The sequence below is a fragment of the Dendropsophus ebraccatus genome, chromosome 8 (assembly GCF_027789765.1).
Source record: "Dendropsophus ebraccatus isolate aDenEbr1 chromosome 8, aDenEbr1.pat, whole genome shotgun sequence".
In the NCBI taxonomy this organism is placed as follows: Eukaryota; Metazoa; Chordata; class Amphibia; order Anura; family Hylidae; genus Dendropsophus; species Dendropsophus ebraccatus.
Window position 1 is genome coordinate 34,415,288 of NC_091461.1, and position 19,001 is coordinate 34,434,288.

The window sequence follows — 19,001 nt, forward strand, 5'->3', positions numbered from 1 at the left end:
TACTGTCATGTTTTTTTTTTATTGCAGAAATCAGTAGTATAAGCGATTTTAAGAAACTCTGTTATAGGTTTCATCAGCCAAAAAAGCCTCCTACTGTACTCAAGAAGCAATTTCCCAGCCTCCCCCCCTGACTTCTTATCTGTGCATTATCAGGCAAACACGTCTTCATTACAGAGAAGCCAGTGAAGACTGGTTCTGCTCTCTCCATTGTAAGCCTATGAAGGGGGGAGGGGCTGAGGGAGAAGGAAGAGGTGACATGAAGGTCAGCTGTTTGTAGACTCTCTGGGCACCTAAACCGCAGGATTCAGGTGTCAGAAAGGTCAGTGCTTATCTATGAACTTACTGAGAGAAGATTGCAGGGTGTTGTGCTTTGCAGGACTGCTCCTTGCTCAGTCACTCCTAACAGCCCCTCCCCTCTCCATAGCCACATAATGGAGACAGAATTCCTGCTTCTTCTGCTGTGAGGGGGGAGGCTGGGAGATTGCTTTTTCAGTACAGAAGGAAACTCTTTTAGTACATAAAACCTATTACAGTGTTTCTTAAAATCGCTTGTACTGTTGATATTTAATGTTTTCAGAAAAATGGCCCTGAAATGACGGTTACGCTTTAAATGTGGCCAGGCTGTGCTAGAAATGGGACTGTCCTGCCAGGATCCTCTGCTGACGCTGTCCTGACCATGTCTGGTCCTTGCTGCTTACCACATCCTGGTACCGGACTGTACACAAGGAAGCAACTGTTCGTCCAATCACTGGCGAAGGCGGGGCACCTCTGCATCCAGTAATTGGCAGAGCAGCCACTTCCTTGTGCCAGAAAATCACCAAGAATTAGTAAGCAGTGGTGACCGGGCACCAAAAGGACAGCAGCAGAGGGGGGTTGTGGCAGGTGGGTGTGGATTTTTTTTTTTTTTAGCTCAGCCTGACCACATATAAGCATAAATGGAAGTCCCAAGTAAAACCATTGAAGGCATTTTGTTTACCCCTATGTTTAATCTTCATACATTTTGAGTAGCTTTTACAATACTTTATATAAGCTATCTTGAGATTCCATTCTCATCATATTTCTGTTGTTGCTGCTTAGAATCAGCCAGCTTTGTGCCAGTACACACCCCTTCACCCCTTAAAGTGGACCCATCATGTGGTATCACGGTTTAAGAGTAACTTGGATTGAGAGCACTTTGCAGGAAGAGCTCACAGTTTTTCAAAAGAGCATTGCTTTGGTTTAAGAGCCCCCTGTACTGGGTGGGAGGGGGAGTGGGGGAGGGCATGGTCTGCATAGCGAGGTCCACAGCACTGTACTCTGACCCAGGAAGTCTACCTTACCTTCCAAATCATAGCAGATTCACGTCAGGCTGGAGCTTGCATCAGGGGACAGGACGGTGGAGGTAATCTCTCCATAGCTTTAAGCCCTCTTTACCCAGACAGAGAGTGCTGCTATACTGTGCCCACATCTGCCCTGCTCATTCCTTCATGCTCCCTGCAATCTCTGTCAGCCCTTGTGTTCCCCATCCTCTCCATTCCTGCTATACACACTGCTGCTATAATGTACCTGCACTTACACTCAGCTATACACACTACTTCTATAATGTGCCTGCACTCACACTCAGCCATTTACACAGCTGCTATAATGTGCCTGCACTTACACTCAGCTATTCACTTCTGTGTTTCTGTCACTATCCTTCTGCACAGCTCTGATATTCTCACTTCCTGATTGGTCCATGCTGATCACACACCTCTTCCCTATTGCTGTCATGTGACCAGACAGACCTCTGACAGCAGCCCTGCTTCTCTATTCCAGGCTTGTTGTACTACGCTACTGCATTATGGGGATCTGCAGCTCCATCCTGTATCTATAAGCTGCTGCTGTTCTATCAGGTTTATGCACTTACTATACATTATACACCACATGCTGATTGCTATACTGTACAGTAACTTATAATGCGACATATTCAGCTGTTTCTAAATTTTTGTTTCATTAGTTTTCAATGTTATTCAAAATAAAAAAAAAATCATTATTTTTAGGGTGTGGAACCAATTGTCTGCAATTCAATGATTTCTTATGGGACAATTTGCTTTGGTTTAAGAGTGATTTGGATTACAAGCACAGTCCCGGAACAATTATGCTTAGTATTTATATACCGTTACCGCTTGAGCTTTTGTGCATGGTTAATATAAAATATTTTTCTGTCTTGGAATCAGGTTCATTAATGTAATAACATCCAAGAAAACTTCTTGCAGAGACTACAACTCTTATTGTTTGATGGCAGGCAGAGTTTCTGGCTGGATTCTGATGCATGTGATATGACAAGGCTGATTCATGTCTGTGCATACAGTGCCTGAAGCCGCTTGCAGTTCTGTGTCTCTGGTTCCCAGTAGGTTCTGGTTCATTGCTCTTACATGTACTTCAGGGATGCTGTCATGAACAATAAAGGAAAAGACGAAATTATAGGTGGAGAGGTAGGGTGTCCAGTGTTAGGCCCTTAACTAAAACTCATCTGTACTTTTTATATACTGATTAGAAAGAGCAAAAACTCTTAAAAAAAAGATAGAAATAGAAATAATAGTAGAAATCTCACAATGTGAATCTATTTTTATAGCTCATTTTTGTAGTATAACATAAAATATACAGTGCTTGACATTGCCTTTTAGCTGGTGGTGGCATCCTAGGAACATTAAATGGATGTACTGTATGGATATCTGTAAAAACTTATTTTATTCTTGCTTTGCACTTATTATGTAGGAAGAAGTCCATAGATCCATATTAGCAATTTTGCTTAGTTTCTTCTCTTCTGCCTATTCGTTTTCAGATATACTGCTGCTTGCTGTCTCATTCCCAGTAAAAACCGTCTCCAGCCCTTGCCTTACCAGTCTGCTCCGGATAAACTTATAACAACAATAATCTTGCTATACATGAGGTATCAGCAGCAGAGAAAGAGAAGTGAAGACTGGATTTCGCTGGGAATAAGACAGGGCCTGCCCTATTGTTCAAACACAAGAAGGCAGTAGAAGAGAAACTAAGCATTTTTAAGAGGTTTATAGAAACTATTTTTCCACTGTAATATGTATCAAGTAAAAAGAGTAAATCCAGAGTGAGAGATCCTTTTAGATGCTTCTCTTTACTGTACTAAGAGGCTGTTAGTTGAGATTCCCCCAGAGTACACTGGTTGTGTGTATAAGTTTAGTACATAGATCTATCAGTAGAATAATAGCACTATTATTGAACATAGGGAGTAGTATAAAGCAGTTGTGGTTTTGCCCAGCTGTAAAGCTGCCAGAAAGATTTCAGGGACTTTGTTTGCTAGGCATTGCCCCTCTTTCTGTAGTCTGATTAAAGAGAACTGCATAGAACTTGACAGTTTATCATGTTATACATGAAAGGCGAAGGTCCCTGAGCACACACTATGGTTCATGCAATAAAGCCCACCTGTCATTTTAGGTAACATTTCAAGGTAAGCTGTCATGTGTGTTCACCAGCATTAGCTCTATTTTCGATGATTATATAACTTGTATGTAGCATTTTTAGCAGATTTCTGCTCTGCATGTTTCATCGTTCATTTTCAGTTGTCACTGAGCTATTGTGTGGAGAATATTCTCCATGATGCCCTCCTATACCTCTACAGCACACCCTGAGAAACAGAAGCAGCATGGAGGACATAGAGCGGTATGGAAAGGAGCCTAAAATAGGCAGTATGAGGAATTATTACTTTTACCACACATTACAGTGTTTCTTATCTTGAATTATACTTGAATCAAGTTTGTTGAAATTACTGTGATTATTTAAGCTTTGTATACCTTCCGAAGGGGAGTGTGTATATCCTGATCATCATCTTTAATCCTCTCCAATGCAGAATTTGTTAGGGTACATTTACACATACTAAAATCTGCAGTACATGTGAACGGACCTTGATGGGGCCTCCCATCTGCCATTGCTGTTTATATACTTGCTGCAGTTGCTTCTGTAACATCTTCTAGCCAAGACCACAAATGTACTTGTATATTAGAGGATAGTAATGACGTGTAACATCCACCTTTCTTTCTGGTTAGGGACTGGATTTGTCAGCTTTCAGCATATGCTACAGAGAACTTTCTTCAGGCTGCAGAGTTGGGAGTGGAGCTACAGGAGGCCTGGATAGCTCACAACGCCACCGTCTATATCCTAAACCACAACAAGCATATCATCGCATCGGGAAGGTTAACATTGCTTGTGGAGACACTACAGAAACTGCTTGTAGCACTTAAGAAAACTGGACATTATGGGTAAGTTCTTATGCTTCAATGTAAAATCAAATTTACTGTGGTTCCTCCTATATTCTATAGATTGTGGTACTTTAGAAGAGTTTATTAGTCGCTTGTCTGTTCTCTACACCAATAACTGGCCATTTATTTTAAGAACAATGTAATTGTTCCATTAAAGGGGTTTTTCCATCTCTCCTGATGCAGATCGGCACCTCTGCCTCTTCTCTTATTTGCTAGTTTCGCATGGGGGGGGGGGAGCAAGGATGGGTCGCAGCAGTGCTGTGCTGAATCAGCTCTGCATCACTGTGTTTTCCACTGAGCTTACACACGTCTCCAGGGCTCATGGATTGTCACTAGAGATGTGTGTGAACTCACAGGGAGACAGAAAGAGAGTAAAAACATACTCGCCAGCACCTGAGGATCCCGGCCACCTGGTGATGTCACAGCTTCCCAGAGCGGAGAACTGTGGTCGAGTACCTAGTCTACATGTTGTCAAATGTACAGGGGCATGAAGGGGGCAAAATACAAAAGAAAGCAATTTTGCTAATACAATGCAGAAAAGCTTAGGGGATTTAGTTGATAGGAATACCCCTTTAAAAAAGTTTTATTTAGGGTAGATGTAAGAATATGCCACCAAGGTTTAATCGATGGAGGTCTGACTTTTGCGATCCCCAGCGGTCACTATAATGGACAGTAAAATAAGAGAAGTGCTGTGCCATGTCAACCGACAGGTGTTGGAGTGCGGTATGGCACTTGCCGGGTACCACCGTTACTGTGACTATATAATAGTCATCTGGAGACATATATATGACTTTTTGTAACCTTATTGTTAAAGGGGGTTTCCCACTAACAACACTAATCACCTACTCTTAAGGATAAGTCGGCAAGATCACAAGAGCGGGGGACCTTTGTCTCATCTGGTTGAATGCAGTGATGCACTTACATGTGTGCTACCAATGCTTTATGTCATGCCAACAATCGCAAAGGCTAAAACCTATTTAAAAGTTGCTTCCTTAACTTTGTTAGATTGTGGAATTTGGCTTTGTTTGCTACAATCAGAAACAACTCTGTATTTCTTATATGTACTTTGTTCTTCTCTAAAATCTTTTAATAAAATCAGATTCCCTATAAAAGTTGCCTCCTTATTTAGTGTTAAAGGGAATGTGTCACCTAGATTTTCTTTAACTGATTAGTGTCAAATACTAAAAGTTGTTCTTTTATTCTAATCTTTTTCCATTTTTTTGACTGTCATTTTTTTTATTAAACATTTTGTAAATACCCCGGCTGTTCTTAACAGCATTTAGTGACATGCTTTACAGCCAGGCTCATAAACATAGATGACAAAAGACAGGCTCTGTCCCCTTAAGATGAATGTAAAACATTACTGAGCGCACTCTGTGACCTTTGAATAGGTCATTTCACAGGGAGCTGCTATTGTCTCTAGTGGTGTCACATGTCGCTGCAATGCGTACCTTAGTTTAAGAGTAACTTGGATTGAGAGCGTTTTGCAAGAAGAGCTCACAGTTTTTCAAAATTGTAACTTGGTTTAAGAGCTCCCTGTACTGGGTGGCAAGAGGAGCAGGGGAAAGGTATAGTCTGCATAGGTGGTCTACAGCACTGTACTCCAACCCAGGAAGTCTCCTTTACTTTCCAAATCATGTATTTCCCATCCTCTCCATTCCTGCTATACTGTACCTACACAATGTAAACGAGCGCCGTTCTGCTAGATTGGCGCTCATTTACTAGGCCTATTCTACGGCCCGATAATTGCCCTGGCCAGTGTTTGGCTGAGCGGTCTGTCAGCTAAGACAGGCCGCACCGAAGCTGCTGCTGCACCCGGGATCAGGAGGAAGAGGAGTGCAGGAGAAGCCCTGCAACATGGTTAGGTAATGTATGTTGTTTATGGAATCGTCGGTTGCCCACCGTGCACCGCTATTCCACGCACCGTTGCGCGGGTGGCGACTGATGATTTTAGGTTTGAACCTAAATGAACAATCAGCCGATAACACGATCATCAGCTGATCGTTTGCTCTATTCCACGGAGCAATAATCGGCCGAATCGGGACAATTCGGCCGATTATTGCTCCGTGGAATAGGCTCCTTACATTCAGCTATACACACTGCTGCTATAATGTGCCTGCACTTACACTCAGCCATTCACACTGATGTATAGAAAAGTTTCTGTCACTGTCCTCCTGCACAGCTCTGTGATTCTCACTTCATGATTGGTCCATGCTGAACACACACCCCTTCCCCATTGCTGTCATGTGACCACACAGACCTCTGACAGCAGCCCTGCTTCTCTATTCTAGCCTGTTGTACTACTCTACTGCATTATGGGGATCTGCAGTTCCATCCTGTATCTACAAACTGCTGTTGTTTTTCAGGTTTATGCACTTACTATACATTATACTCCACATGCTGATTGCTATATTCTACAGTAACTTATAATATCACATATTCTGCTGTTTCTGAATGTTTGTTTCATCTGTTTTACATATTATTCAGAATAAAAAATGATTATGTTTGGGATGTGGAACCAATTGTCTGCATGTCAGTGATTTCTTATGGAAAAGTTTCTTTGGTTCAAGAGTGACTTGGATTACAAGCGTGTTTCTGAAATTATGCTCATAATCCAAGGCACCACTGTATTGCACTTTCCGTACAGCACTAATTTACTATTCCTCTTGTCTATGCCATTCAGGAACCCGGTGCTGCTGGTTTTGCTGTCCAATGCTGTAGCCAAAGGCTTAATTCTTCGCTGGATACCTGTGTCAGACAATAATAAAAGATCAGATACAAGTCTGCATACAGAGAAAGGAAAGAAGGCCTCAGGGAAAGGACCTGAAAAATCTAACGTAGCACATGTTTTGTCAATTGATCCAAACGGCCTCACTGATGTGCGACTGGCCCTGGAGGTAAGCATTCATTTTCCAGGGATGTCTTTGGATAAAATAATGTGGTTTTATATGTTAAGAGATGAATATTTGTGTAAATTGGACGGAGCTGCTGGCACGGTTCCTCTATGGAAAGGTTACTTTGTAGATAATTGCCGCGGTCGCTTCCTTCCCATAGATCCTTAAACGTATGCTTATTTTAAAGTACTTAATTTCGGAACCCGTGGAGAGCTGACATTGACATAACACTTTAGCCTGCAGGTTACCAGAAGGCCTCGGACTCTCCAGCATATTGTACTCGGAGTATCAGGAGATTCAGGACTCATGAAATTTAATTAGTTCCATTCTCTCAAATTCCGGAGGACATTTAAATGAAACATCCAATTGTTACAATTGCCATTGCTGGAGTCAGGCTGTAATGTTGTCATTTGTCATTCCTGCCGGCTTTATACATCTGCATTACGCCTCGCTCTGTATGCAATAGAAAAACTTTCCTATGCTTAGGCCACTGTCACTGTGACGTAAGCCAAACACATTATAGCTTCTGTATAATGGCTGCTACTCCCAGACTTCCTTAGGTTACACAGAACTGTCAGTGATTGGCTGAGCCGGACAGATGAGTCCATCACGGAAGAAACAGCCGGAATGCTCCGTAGGGGGCCGAGAATATAAGCTTTTTATTACTATCTATGGGGCCCCAATAATATATAATGTATTTTTAGTGTCCGGTATAACCCTTTAAGTGCAAAACTGTGCTACTGTAGCATTTAGTAAGCCAATAGGTGGTCTATACTTATAAAGATGAGCCATGTTTTCAAACAGCCTGAGCCATTGTGATAAACTGATGCTTTCTTAAAGGGAAAAAAAAAGCTGGCTTAAAAAAAAACAAACATATTTGTAAATTACTTCTGTTTAAACATCTTCCGTCTTCTAGTACTTATTAGTTGCTTTATGTCCTGCAGGAAGTGGTGTATTTTTTTCACTATGACCCAGCACTCTCTGCTGCCACCTGTGAACTTGACAGGAACTAGCCAGAGCTCTCTATTGCTCTGAACAGTTCCTGTCACAGACAGAGGTGGCAGCAGAGAGCACTGTGTCAGACTGGAAATAATACACTACTTCCTGCAGGACATACAGCAGCGGATAAGTACTGGAAGACTTGAGATTTTTACATAGAAGTAATTTACTGATCTGTCTAACTTTTCTTGACACCAGTTTATTTGAAAAAGAGAAAACTTTTTTCGGAGTACCTTTAAAGCCCATTTACACAGACTGATTATCGGTTGTCAGAAATGGCCATTGCCGATAATTGGCTGTGTGAAATGGTAAAAAATACTTTTCCGTCTGCTGATCACATATTCTCTGCAGGCATTTAATTCATTGCTGGGGGGCTGCACATCTTCCTGTGTAAACAGAAATGTGCGTCCATCTATGATCTGGATCTGCGACAACTCCCTTGTGAATGACGTTTTCAGTTGAACTATAACTCTCAGAATACCCTACACTTATGAAGCGTCAATGAAGGGTATGTTGGGAGTTGTAGTTTCAGACAGAACAAACCTTTAATAATTGATTGTTGTGCAGAAGCTTCTGGTGGCCGTAATCTGTTACAACCATCAGCCCTAAAGGTCCAACACTATATGTCTCTACAGTGGCAGCTCATATGTACTACAACTCCCAGCATATCCTGAGGGATGCAGACTATCCGTAAATGCTGGGAGTTGTAGTGCTTGCAGCTGTTGTACCTGGAGGATTCTTGGTGTATTGTACACTGAATGCTTTGTGGGAGATCAGAATACATAGTTACGTGGGGGCTCAGTGTGTGGAAGTGACCCCAAAACAGCACTAACATTATATATATATATATATATATATATATATATATATATATATATATATATATATCACCATGCTGTACCTCTCAACATACCATCACACTGTTACTGACCATATCATCCATCATCATACTACTACTCCTTTATCCTCCTGCTCCTCCACCATCATACTACTACCCCTCTCTTCCTCCTGCTCCTCCATCATCATACTACTACTCCTTCATCCTCCTGCTCCTCCACCATCATACTACTACCCCTCTCTTCCTCCTGCTCCTCCATCATCATACTACTACCCCTCTCTTCCTCCTGCTCCTCCATCATCATACTACTACCCCTCTCTTCCTCCTGCTCCTCCATCATCATACTACTACCCCTCTCATCCTCCTGCTCCTCCACCATCATACTACTACCCCTCTCTTCCTCCTGCTCCTCCATCATCATACTACTACCCCTCTCTTCCTCCTGCTCCTCCATCATCATACTACTACCCCTCTCATCCTCCTGCTCCTCCAACATCATACTACTACCCCTCTCATCCTCCTCCTCCAACATCATACTACTACCCCTCTCATCCTCCTGCTCCTCCATCATCATACTACCACCTCCTTCATCATCCTCCTGCACCTCCAAGATCATACTACTACCCCTTCATCATCAGCACTGTGTCACTTCACATAAATACGAAATTTCGACCCCAGCAGGGGGTCAATAAAGCTTTGGATAACTAGCCCTAGTTGCTGTTGGACTCTATACAAGTTATGCTACCCACTTAGAATGCCCGCTGGTATACCCACGATTCCTATCTAACCCAACCATACAAGGGACCATTGGTGCTGCTTAGCCGTTTCTCTTCTTCTGTCAAGTTTATATTGTCTGATAATTAGAGTATTGGTACTTATCTGCTTCTGTCTTTTATGTAATGGTCTGTACATGATTCTTTTAGGTCTGTGATTACGCTTTAGATTTGACCAGTGGAAGCTCACCGGATGACATAGTACCCATAGCCGTAAGGCAGCAGCTCATTTCTACATGGGTGAAGGCAAAACAGCTACTGCAGCAACAAATTGGACCCAAACTTGGAACAGATGATGAGGTTTGACTGTGAAAAGACTATGTATCTGTCAATGATTATTGGGGGTTGTATGGTTTCGCTTGGAGGGTCATTATTTTCCTTTAGTTGGCTTTGGTTACTCGTTTAGGATTTGATGATGATAATACAATAATAAAAATACATAAATTGACAGCTGGGTGTATCATTATAGATAGCATATGACTCTAGGACACACCCTTCATGGAGCCTAATGCCCAGTTGTCTTACATTTCCAGGAAGAAAGGTAAGGATTTATACAGTATACTAGTATTTACTGTAACAGACATTTCCTCATCACATAACCATAGTTAGTCCTAGCTAGTCCTGTTTCTTAAGTAGCCCTTGTGTCACTAGTGTCTTCTCATTTGGCTGCAATGGACAAATTACAAGAACAAGAAATATATAATAACAAGAAATATATAATATATATATATATAAAACAAGAAATAATAATAAATAATAATAATAAATAATAGTAAAATGGCCACCCACAGGCATATAGCCAGAAACATGGTGGCTCAGGGGTGAGCATTGTTGCTGCATTGGGCTCTTGGGTTCAGATCCCGCTAAAGACATCTGCATGGAGTTTGTATGTTCTCCCTGTATTTGCATAAGTTTTCTCAAAGTGCTCAGGTTTCCTGCCACGCTCCAAAAACATATGGTTAGGTTGCTTTGTCATTTAGGCTACGTTTATTCTGATGAAAACAGGTGCAAATTCTGAGCGGAACCCCCGCTGCCGACTCCACTGGGAATCCCACCTGCCTCAGTGTCTCAATATGATGTATATGGCTTCTCTGCCCTCTGTTCAAAGAATTGACGCGTCAATTCTTTAAGCACAGAGCGGAGGCATGCTATACATCACATTGAGACACTGAGGTAGGTGGGATTCCAAGCTGAGTCCTCGTCGCGGGTTCCGCTCAGAATTTTTACCTGTTGTCCTAAGTGTGAACATACCCTTAGATTGTTAGGCCCAATGCAGACAGGTATCAATGTGGTGACAGCCTCTGTACAGCGACATGGAATATGTTGGAGCTATATAAGTAGTATCATCATCATCATATTATTATTATTATTATTATCGTCATATTTTAATGTTACATATAAGGATTGATGAAATTGTTCAAATTTCCTTTTTTTTGGAGGGATATTTGGAGTCAGTTGGTAGAAATGCAATTACTTCCATTGTATTGTAAGGTAACATATATATATATATTTTTTTTTAGGACAACAATGAAGGACAAAACCCTATGACCAGAGTCCTTGTGGCTCTAGAAATGCATTCCTGCAATGGGTTAGGACTAATGGACTTCACAGTTCCAAATCTCTCACAAGTAGGTACAGAATAAATGCTGATACGGTGCGTGGAGTGATGGAAAACTACTGCCACCTACACTCTTTAAGTGCTTCTTAAAGTGGGATTGATTTTTTATTATTCTGTCATTGATCACAACTTCAACAGAAGAAAATATAGTATGCTACAAAAACATGGCCACTTACTTTTAGAGACAACTCGACTCTTGTCTCCAGTTCAGGTGCGGTTTGCAATTGAGCTCTATTCACTTCAATGGACTTGAGCAGCCAAACCCAGCCTAAGCTGGAGACAAGAGTGGGACTGTCTCTGGAAGAAAGTGGCCATGCTTTTGTAGCACTGGATAACCCCTTTAACATGTGTTGTGGTGGCCTTGTAGGCAAGGGGGCTATAGCTTATATCTAAAAAGATAGTAACACTGCTTTCTGCTATCTATTTGGGTGCTCGTATAGGACTGGTAATGAATGCCATGTCTCAGAGTTAATGGTAGATTAGACTCCACCACTGACTGAATTGTCATAAGAAGCTCTAACACTCAACAAACCAGCTACTGCATAACAAGACATCCCTCCCTGCAACACCTGGTCATGAGATGAAGACAGTATTCTCAGATGTGTTCTCAGATGGTTGCTTTAAACTGGTTATACAAATGATAATCCTTATTCTTTGCTTCTACCTGACAGATTTGTATAAACTCATCATCTCAGACTGCAATCTATGCTTGGTTTGTTCTATAGTGACAGCTAGTGGACAATGCTAGTAATGCAGGGAGTTTAGGAAGCATAGACTAAGAGTGATCTTTAAAGTGTCAATGTGATATATATAATATTTTTTTCAGAAATCAATAGTCCAGGGAATTTTAACTTTGAGACTTTGTAATTGGGTTTGTTAGGCAAATATGCCATTATCTGCATTCAAAAAGACTTTCCCCAGCCCCCCCCCCCCCTCCTTTCTCAGCAGAAGACAGCAGAGAACAAATAATTCTATAGCGGGATCTGTGTGAAAGCCGTATTTAGAGGTCAGAAAGGTCAGTGCTGACTTCAGAGGAGATAGCCCGGTGATGTAGCTGTAGATTAACTCTTTGTTGTCCTGTTTTGGTGCCTCATCTCCCTCCACCCCTCCCCTCTCCATAAGAGAACCATAGAGATAGGGGGAGAGCTTCAAACTGCTTTTTCATAATAATGCATTTTTCAGCTAATAAACCCAATTATAAGGTTTCTTAAAATCGCCTGTATTATTGATTTCCACAAAAAAAAAAAAATTAAACGACAGTGACACTTTAAGCTATGAGCGGCTATACAGTTATTGCAAGACTACAACTCCCAGGATCCCTGAGCAGCTGTAGTAAAGGATCAATGGACCAAGGTGTCAAGAACCTGGACATGGACGTCTGAATAGTGGAAAATCTACAGATCAGGAAGACATTATTATATACTGGTGTCTATACACATTGAGCCATTTTTGGGTGTAAAACCAGTTTTAGATTACTGCAAATAAATAAAGTATATACTGTATCTGACTAATGTGTCTCTACTTTCTTATGTCACCAGGTATGGAAGTTGGCTTCAGAGTGTGACTGGTCAGATCCGCTGGTAGAACTGCAGGCAGTAACCAGACTGGCACACTTTGCATACAATGCTGCTGATTTAGAGCTAGCTTTATCCTGCACCCGGAGGGCACTGGCGTCTAATGAGAAGATGAAGAAACAGGACTTGTACGTATATTTTTTTTTTTACTATGATTGTAATGTTAGCGTTTCACAGTTTGACGTGCTTTAAAAACTTTTCCTATCGCTCAGACCGAAAATGTCCTTGTTTTCTTCTCTCTCTACTTTTTTATTATCTTGTTATACTATATAATCAATACATTATTTAAAGTGCCAGTAAAGTAGCCTGTAAACAAGCCACTGATGTGATCCTACAGAAAAGAGAGTTTGTGACGCTGCAAGGTTACGGTGTGAGCATACTTGCAAGGCAACAGTGACACCTGCTGTCTGCCTATGATATTACATGCTCAATACTATTGTGTGATGTGGAGGAATCTCACTCTAGTTTTGAACAGATCAATTTAATAGTTTTAGCTTCCTTTTTCTCACAGCTTATTCGCCTCATTGATCGGGATCTGGACAGTCAGACACCAAAACCGATAAATACTTTTAATATGTCTCTATGACCTATCGAAAGGTTTTTTTGCCCATTAAAAGGAGTCTAAACAATGTCCTAATGTGAGCAGAGCAGATTTGTCTACAAAAGAAAAAAGAATTCGTGTAATATAGCAGCATTCAGGTGCAGTGGTTACAGAATGGGAAAATTTGCACCTATCTGCCCATCACTGTACCTCGGGTAACATGGCTCATGATTATAAAGACCACATTTGGCGTCAGGATAAGATAAGTCACCTTAGAGTGGTAGTATAGACTACATTTGTATCCAAGTAAACCTATAACACACAAGCAGTTGTACTGTTCAGGCCTTTTATTGAGCACCACGAGTAAACATCCACAGTGCAGGGAGAAAGAGTAAGGCCGCCTTCACACTACTATGGTTGTTTTTATAGTTAGTAAACACTAATCAGGAGGAAAACAAATACATACTCGCCTTCTGCACAGCTGCAGCATTGCTTCCGTCCAGCTTCTCTCGCTGTCTTCCATCCATGTAAGCGCATCAGTGATGTCACTTGTAGACTGCAGCACTTGGGGGAAGAAAGCGGCCTCCTATGGCCAGAGGCATAATGCTGCTTCCAGCCAGAAGAGGGATTGACAGGGCTGGGAGCCATTGGCACATACAGTTAAAGATTTCCTAAGTCAACCTCTGGTAATAACTTCTCCAAGAGTTAGGTTGCCCTTAACCCGCCTCTATGACACTTTAGAGCCACAAAAAAAACTTTAGTTCCACATTGAATGTAAAAGTGTTCATTTCATAATAAACATTTACAGATCAGTGTTCACACAGAAATGAAAGTTTGAGCATTTTACACAGTTGGATGAAATAAACTTTATGCCTGTAACAAATCCTACGCTTTTCTAAGACTCATGTGTTAGCGCCATCATTGACAGCAGGAACATTGACACATTTAATACTGTTTTGCATTTTTGGCCAGTGAAGACCATGAGCTGTTGAGTAAGAGCGTATTCAGATTTTATAGGACAATTTTGTGCATGACAATGATGCGGGGATGTAAATACTGTAATAGCCGTGTATTAGCGCTCATTCAGTAAGTCATTAGGGAATTGCTTGTGCCTCTTGCAGACGCAGTCCTTCACTGACGTATGAAATGTTGAGCGTCACCGCCTGTATTCAGGGCCAAAGCATAATGGACAGTCTGGCCGGAAAAAAACACTTACGTCTTTCTGCCATAAAAGCCTTTGAAATGAGTGCAAGGTAGGTTTTTATGTAATAAAAAAATCTGTTATCCCAATGGCTACTTATTACACCTCATTATAGGGGTTATCCAGTGAAAATCTTTTTCTTTCAAATCAACTGGTGTCAGAAAGTTATATAGATGTGTAATTTACTTTTATTCAAAAATCTCAAGTCTTCCAGTACTTGTCAGCTGCTGTATGTCCTGCAGGAAGTGGTGTATACTTTTTAGTCTTATACAGTGCTCTCTGCTGCCACCTCTGTCTATGTCAGGAACTGTCCAGAGCAGCAGCAAAGCCCATAGAAATCCTTTCCTTCTTTGGACAGTTCCTGTGGCAGCTGAGAGCACTGTGTCAGAATGAAAAGAAAACAACATTTCCTGCAGGACATACAGCAGCTGATAAGTATGGGAAGACTTGCGATTTTAAAATAGAAATACATTACAAATCTATGTAACTTTCTGAAACCACTTGATTTGAAAGAATTTTTTTTTACTGGATAACCCCTTTAAGGGAGCGGGGAAAAAAACACAATGACAAATGGTCTTCTGAAGGGGGTCGTCTACACTCTTTAAACTAACTGAGATGAATTTCCAAGGAGCTTTCTACCTTTTGCTTGAAGCTTAGATAGTCGCAGGTTATGAAATCGCTTGGACCTCCAGTGATCAACTCGGAATCTAGCAGCAAGCATTACATTTCCCTACAGCACCACCGCAGGGGAACCAAAGAATTATACCGCCCATTTAAACGAATGGGATGGTCATGTAATGTAGGTCCTCCAGAAAGAGGGTCCTAAAATAACATAAGGCACCTGCAGATTTGCTAACCTGGCGCACTGGAAATAGCACAGGTATTAGGGCCAGCAGAGTAAAGAGCATAGCCACGAGACATTGCAGATCAGTGAATCAGGAAAGGTAAAAACCAGCTAATGTCATGTGCTGCAGCACCCTTTATGGCTTTGCTGAAAACACTGCAGTATGTCCATAAAATCTGTGTACATGAGAATATAACCCGCACCATCCTCCAGCCCTGATCTATAAAATCTCCACTCAAGGACTTGTATATTACAAAGCTGGAACGCTAAGAGTGCTCCGTTAGTTTATATGGCACCTGTAATACAGATATATCTCAAAATCAATGCCTAAGATCTCCTAAACTGCCATTAAACTCGCTCGGTTCTATTCCTTGCTTTTCTCTTAAACTGAGCAGTTGTGATTTATCTGACCCTTAAATTTTTACCTCCATTGATATGAAGAAACCATTATAATGCAGGAGGGTGAACAGGAAGAGCTATTCTAAAGACTTGCAGAGACCAGGCTGCTTATATCAGTGCAATAGGAGACAGACCAAGACCCCATACAGACATGAACATGTAGCATCTCTTGTGTATGGGTGCCGCACCAATCACCCTGGGTAGATGATTATGGGAGAGAAGGATCAAGAGTGTTGGATTGTAGGTTATTCTTGTTATCCTTCTTTATTGCACATACTGTACATGAATATAGGTTTATAGAAACTATTAAGATGCCTATAGACCTTATACTACTTTATAGTCATCCAAATCAGGCTCTGCCAACAGTATAAGGTATATGATGGCCTCCCTCCCGACTCTTTACTGGCAGATGATGTTGGTGGAAAGTAGGGTCGGGAATGCTGTTTTTTTTTTTTGTCTTCCAACCCTTGTGAGTTGGCATCTGAGCTTGGTGACTACAGCTTACCCCTCCTCATACGTGTACAGGAAGGCCAAGAGGGATAACTGTTGGCCTTTCTGTATCTTGTAGGGGTTTCCAGTGCTGTAGAATCACATTACATCCTACAGTGCTGGCTCCTGTACTGGATATAGGTGCCCTGGGGATGGAGTAAGGACACTTTCTCACTAAGTGCAAAGATGTAAGCACCCTGCATCATGGATGGCAGTCAGTGTGTGCAACTATTTAGATGTAGAATCTTCTATATAATATAGTTAGAGAAACAAGCTTTGTTTACACTATGATAGTTTCCCTGTATAAATGGAGGTACACTTTAAAGTATCACTGTCATGATAGAAAACTTTTGAAAACTAGAGACATGTCAAATGTTGTGAGCAGTCCGGGTCCTGTACCGTTCGGGAGAAGCTCGGTCCTCTCCCGGCTTTGTGTCACGTGATCAGTCGGGCTCATAATGTAAGTCTATGGAGCCCGACTGATTATGCTGACACAAAATGGGGAGCGGACGTGCTGCAGCGCGGTCTTCTCCCCACTCGTTCTAACAATCAGTACGGGTCTGAACACTCAGACCCAGACTGATAACACATTTCTATCCCATGTAAAAAGTTTTCTGTGATGACAGAAACACTTTAAAAGAGAAGTCTCATGAAAATAAAAAAGGCCAGGCAGGCAGTGGGCTGCAGAAAGTATACTTACCTGTTCCTGTGCCCCCATAGCCTCACTCCTGGGTCTTGATGATGGCTGCCGGCTGTCAGCTGTCATTTCCGCCTGGAATCTGGATATGTCATGTACCCAGCTCCTCCAGCTGCAACGTCACGTACCCGGCTGATTGATTGCCTGCTCAGCCAGCAGGGACTTGGGTGGTTTCCTGCCCCAGTCACTGATTGGCTGAGCGGTAATTGATCAGCCAGGTACGTGACGTTGCAGCTGGAAGAGCTGCACACGGCCGGTGGCTGTTAGTTGGACCCGGGAGCAGCGATACAGGACATGAGGACAGGTAAGTATACTTGTTTATTATCTTCCTGCACACCCTTGACTTTCTGTTTATTTTATTTTTTTTCTTCTTGGACTTCTTTAAATGTCCAATAATATAGTAGATGTGTGAGACATTCATTCGCTACATATGTTATGGTTTATGCCATGAACTAGTTGGTAATTTGCATTACTCTCCTCTGTGTTAGGTTTGGTGGTGAAGCTGGAAGTCTGTCACTAACATTACAGGCAGCTAAACATTTCTGGTATGCTTCTTCTCCACTGATAAAGTCCTGTAATGAACGGGGACCCCTGAAGGATTCTGTCATTTGTGTCATTAAAGCCCTGGCGGAGGCCAAACAGAGACAGGTACAGAACTCAGGGTTATGTTATAGCAGGATCCATATTGTTACATTATAGCAGGGTCCATATTGTTACATTATAGCAGGGTCCATATTGTTATGTTGTAGCAGGGTCCATATTGTTATGTTGTAGCAGGGTCCATATTGTTATGTTGTAGCAGGGTACATATTGTTATGTTGTAGCAGGGTCCATATTGTTATGTTGTAGCAGGGTTCATATTGTTATGTTGTAGCAGGATCTATATAGATGGTGGATAAATCCCATGAAATACCCAACATCAATCAGTTGATCAGTATGGGCGTGGAAAGTTGAGTACCCACAGATTTGATATTGACAGCCTATCCCAACAAAAGAAAGTTTAGAAGAATTGTTAAGAAATACCAATAATAGCAATAAAGTGTATATGTAGCTATAGTGTGTGTGTGTGTGTGTATATACTGTATATATATACACACACACTATGGGGTAGATTTATCAAAGGGTGTAAAATATACACTGGTGTAAACTTCCCCCAGCAACCAATCACAGCTCAGGTTTCAGCTCCGATAAAATGAAAGCTGAGCTGTGATTGGTTGCTGTGGGCTGTTTACACCATTGTATGAGGCAAGTTTGCCAAATCAATTTATTTACAAAAATCTTAAACTCCACGTGTTCTTTAAGTATAACTATGTTAGTTGAGATACTGTAGGAATACCCCTTTAAGCCAGCTCCTTTGACAGTGATCTGTTTGCCAGGGGTCACATCCCAGCAGGTATATTTACTATATCCCCATTTCATCTCCATCTACACTCGCAGCAGACATTCTCCACAATCCTGAACATCTCTCTATCCCATAACAAGCTCTTGTCTTTAATTTCCAAGCATGTTTCAGAACCGTGTGACTGCTGTGGTCCCCCTTATCCCCGGGGGTCCTCCATGGGTCTTCTCTAGCCCTGACCTATGGGCTTTACACACTGTTGCTGCCTGTATGTGTCCGGTGCTTATAGCACTGCTAATAAATGAATCTCATAAATTGAAGGCGGCTGTAAAGAACATTGATGTTCTTATGTGTCAATGAAATAATTTAAGCCTCGCATTAAATAAAGAGCAAGACAAGCCTTGTGAGAGTTGAGCCGCGTTCACATCCCGCAGTCCTGTCATCGGTTCTGCTAGTGATTAATGATGGTTCTGTTCCTGAATAAGCGGAGATAAAGATCACGGTCAGATTACCCTGCAGCTACGCCTATGGGACGCCCCCCA

General features: G+C 41.7%; 1 protein-coding gene across 2 annotated transcripts in view; it reads left to right on the forward strand.

The window, feature by feature from the left end:
- CFAP46 (cilia and flagella associated protein 46) overlaps window positions 1-19,001 on the forward strand; it is a 139,457-nt gene that overhangs the window by 34,092 nt on the left and 86,364 nt on the right. For both annotated transcript variants that reach the window (XM_069980136.1, XM_069980137.1), the window contains exons 19-25: window positions 4,041-4,253; window positions 6,937-7,150; window positions 9,908-10,057; window positions 11,278-11,385; window positions 12,914-13,077; window positions 14,612-14,743; window positions 17,609-17,768. In XM_069980136.1, coding sequence (XP_069836237.1) covers window positions 4,041-4,253; window positions 6,937-7,150; window positions 9,908-10,057; window positions 11,278-11,385; window positions 12,914-13,077; window positions 14,612-14,743; window positions 17,609-17,768 — 1,141 coding nt within the window. The remainder of the gene's footprint in view (window positions 1-4,040; window positions 4,254-6,936; window positions 7,151-9,907; window positions 10,058-11,277; window positions 11,386-12,913; window positions 13,078-14,611; window positions 14,744-17,608; window positions 17,769-19,001) is intronic.